The sequence below is a fragment of the Lynx canadensis genome, unplaced genomic scaffold, assembly GCF_007474595.2.
Source record: "Lynx canadensis isolate LIC74 unplaced genomic scaffold, mLynCan4.pri.v2 scaffold_66_arrow_ctg1, whole genome shotgun sequence".
In the NCBI taxonomy this organism is placed as follows: Eukaryota; Metazoa; Chordata; class Mammalia; order Carnivora; family Felidae; genus Lynx; species Lynx canadensis.
Genome location: NW_023397583.1, coordinates 18,772 through 22,577, shown reverse-complemented (window position 1 = coordinate 22,577; position 3,806 = coordinate 18,772). Strand labels below are relative to the sequence as shown.

General features: G+C 38.9%; 1 protein-coding gene across 1 annotated transcript; it reads right to left on the bottom strand.

Annotated features, from left to right (window-relative positions):
* Positions 1-787: 787 nt before the first annotated feature.
* On the bottom strand, positions 788-1,009 carry LOC115508201 (keratin-associated protein 21-1-like). The gene has a single exon (XM_030306631.1). It carries the CDS (start codon positions 1,007-1,009, stop codon positions 788-790), a length of 222 nt encoding a protein of 73 aa, XP_030162491.1.
* Positions 1,010-3,806: the final 2,797 nt, after the last annotated feature.

The window sequence follows — 3,806 nt, the reverse complement described above, 5'->3', positions numbered from 1 at the left end:
AATATGGCCCTTTGTAGCAACGTGGATGGAACTGGAGAGTGTGATGCTACGTGAAATAAGCCATAGAGAAAGACAGATACCATGTTTTCACTCTTATGTGGATCCTGAGAAACTTAACAGAAGTCCATGGAGGAGGGGAAGAAACAAAAAAGAGGTTAGAGAGGGAGAGAGCCAGAGCATAAGAGACTCTTAAAAATTGAGAAAACTGAGGGTTGGTGGGGGATAGGTGGGAGGGGAAGGTGGGTGATGGGTATTGAGGAAGGCACCTTTTGGGATGAGCACTAGGTGTTGTATGGAAAACCAATTTGACAATAAATTTCCAATTAAAAAAATGGTGGATAGGAAAAAAAGAGAATAAATGCTTGTATTATATCAAGAAAGAGACCCGGGTACACGGAATATATTGTCAGCCCGATGTTCAAGAGAGGCCATAACACCTCATGAAAGGAGGCTTTCACAAGAAAGAACAGAGACATTTGATGGAAAGAATGAAACATTTTTATTGAGAATAAGTGATTTGCCCAAATGCGGGATGTTCATATCCTCGCCACAGTCACGTCACAGAATCCATATTAAGGGAGTAAGACCAACACTTTTTGGAAAACTGTTAGATGATACTCCATAGCCTCAATTCGAAAGATAACATGCCACAAATGTTACTGGAGGTCAAATCTTCTATGACACATGAAGTGTTCCCGATACATAAATCTTGGGGTATAGATCCTTGAATGAGTCTTCTCTTAAGGTGTGTCATTTCAGAAGCAAGTGGGGTTTGGACAGTGATGTTCTAGCAGCAAGAGGAATAACATCTTCTATAGAAAAATGGCCGGTAGCCACAGAAGTTGGAGCCATAGCCATACCCACAGCCATATCCAGTGCCATAGCCACAGCAGGAGCCATAGCCACAGCCATAACGGAGGCCATAACCACAGCCATAATAGGGACTACATCCACACCCATAGCCATATCCGCAGCCATAGCCACAAGAGCTGCCATAGTTGCAACACATCTTGCCAAGAGAAGAGAATTCACGTGGGTTGTGGGAGGATGTGGTGAAGTGTGTGTCTTCTACTTGCTTTGGACCCTTATATACTGTCAGTAATTACCAGAGCATGTCACTCATCCCCTGACTTACCCAACAAATATGTAAGCAACTGTGCTGTGCCAGTCACTGTCAACAATCAACAATGTCTTGGGCAACGTGAGCTCATTATTAAGGAGACTCCAGGTTTATTAAAAACAGCATTTTATTTCATTCTGCCAAAAAACATCTCTCGGTAGAATCATGGACTCTAAGTAAAACCAAAATCCATGTTCACACTCTTCAATCATTTAATAAGAAGGCTGAGGGGATTTTAGGAAAATTTTCTCCTTCTTGATCTCTCCACACTTGTAAAACATCTACCTCTGTCCATAAGGAAAGAAAAATTCATCTCCTTTATGGAATCATTGCAACATCTTACCAGGCTTCTTGCACCCACATACCTGCTAAAGATACCTACTGGCTCTGTGTGGTAAAAGCTAGGATGATGCCCATTTCAGGACACAGAATAGCCCTCAACATCATTGAAATTCCTCAATTCAATTGGCAAAAGTGCTGAGATCGAGGAACCTACCTTTGTAGCCTCACATCTATAAATGAGATTCTCTCTTTACTTGTGTCTAAGTCCAAATATTCCCTTTCTTCTCAACCAAACTGAAACTCCAACCTTTCACTCACCAGACGTACAGTGGTGGGGAGGGGGGATATTGTTTGTTTGTTTGTTTGTTTGTGATGTTTTCGCTTATCTTCATTGTCTAGGGTCACTATGTTCATATCCAGGCAGAATCCAAAATTTAAATTACTTTTCACTGTAACAACTATGAAATCCTAGTTGGAAATGAGTACAAATTCAGGTATCATTTCTTCTACTCCACACTCAAATTTCAACACCAAGAAATGAGTGTCATCCAGTCCTTTATTGAATGACTTCCACAGGGATTTTAATCAAACTGCTGATTTCCTTTTCGGAGAAGTTTCATCATTAGATATTTTTCCTTCGGTTGAGAATATTTCCAACTATTTTTTTTCTAATATTGCTTATGGGTTATCTGATCACTCCACTATGCTTCATCCCTAACAACAAATTTAAAACATATATATCCCCTTACAAATGTTCTTTACCTTTAATTTTCCTACTTTTCCATCATTATTGAAATTCAAAACCATAAATTCCAATGCATGAGTTCCCTGGAATAGACATGATACTTTTTAAACAGCCACTCTCTGGTCACAATGCCCACAAACTACTGAAAAACACTTCCTATCTTTATTGCCTTATTTCTATACACTTCCATTAAGAGTTCGGGACACTGATGTTTAATGGCAGAAAAAAAATCTTTTCTTCTGTGTGTCCTTGAATCATGGGTTAGTTCTAAGCATAGTGCCTGGCACATAATCTCAACTCAATATTTCTGCCAATAACAAACAGACACATTAAAACAAAACCATGTTCAAATGTTGGTATCACTTAGAATCTATAAGAATGTGGATATATGTCATAATGTTCTCAATTCATTCAAGCCGAAAGTCTCAATGTTCATTGCTAAAACAGTCACAAATTTCACCTTTTGAAGATATCTGTTAGTTTTCAAAGTCATTTCTACAATATACAAGTCATCTCATATGCCTAATAAATGGTAAACCCTTTACTAGAAATAGAACGTATGAGATAGGTGCCTACTGAATACTATTCTGCCTTCTTTCAGGTAGTGTTCAATGAAAACGAACCTAATGAAACCATAAGTTAGATGTTCAACAAACTGTAATGATTGGAATTGACTTCACCTGTGTATAAAATTTTCTCACCTCTGATTTATCCAGAACACAGTCAGTCCCCAGAAATGACTTACAGATGTTCCATCTGTGAGAATTGTCCAGCTCTTGAAAGAACATCTCTTTCCTCGTCAGTAAGACACATTATATCCTGGGTGTAGTTTCCCTCCAGGACTGACCTTGATGGCAGAGCCATCTTCCCTGGAATTGGCCATGTGGTGGAGTCTCCAGGACCAAGGGTTCTCAGACCCAGACTTTGTGCAGTGACCCTTGTCACGGAGATGAGACATTGAGTCTTTTATTCTGCTGGTTGAAATTGTGTCTGAAAGACTTTTTTTGTTGTAGGATCTAAATGTTAGAGGTCTGGAAAGGCATAAGTGAGAAGCACACTGAAATCAGAATCCAACAAAGTAGTAAGCTATCAAACTTAGAAAATCAATCTGGAACTATTAATCTCATTCTATTTCTGCCCCACACAAAGACAGCCCATTTAAGGCACTAGCCATTGTTCTTTTGCACTAAAAATTGGGGCATCACTGATCATACCCAAAACTTCATGATTTTCTCTTTCCCCTTTACATTTACAACTGTCTTTCTAGTATTTCTTGAAAGTAACATTAGTTCATTTGACACCAAATGTCAAAAAAACCTCCTTCAATTATTCTCCAAGGCTTAAACCTGCACTCTCTTCCCAAAGATGCTATTTTATTCGCACCATAGGAATTATCTCTCTAAATTTATCTGATTAATCCTTCTTTTTTTTTTTTTTTATTACCTACAGAAGGACTACTCTGAGAGCAGAAATTCACGTATACTTTTCTACTGTGCCTTCAGGTGTAACCTGTTTCCCTTTTCGGCGCCTGGGTGCGCAGTGTTTAAGCGTCCCTTAATATTATGTGTCTCCCTCTCTCTCTGCCCCTCCCCCGTTCATGCTCTGTCTCTGTCTGTCCCAAAAATAAATAAAAACGTTGAAAAAAAAAATTTTGAAAAA

Bases quoted from the DNA above. Each gene is read 5' to 3' on its own strand.
- LOC115508201 (XM_030306631.1), bottom strand. From the start codon at position 1,009: ATGTGTTGCAACTATGGCAGCTCTTGTGGCTATGGCTGCGGATATGGC.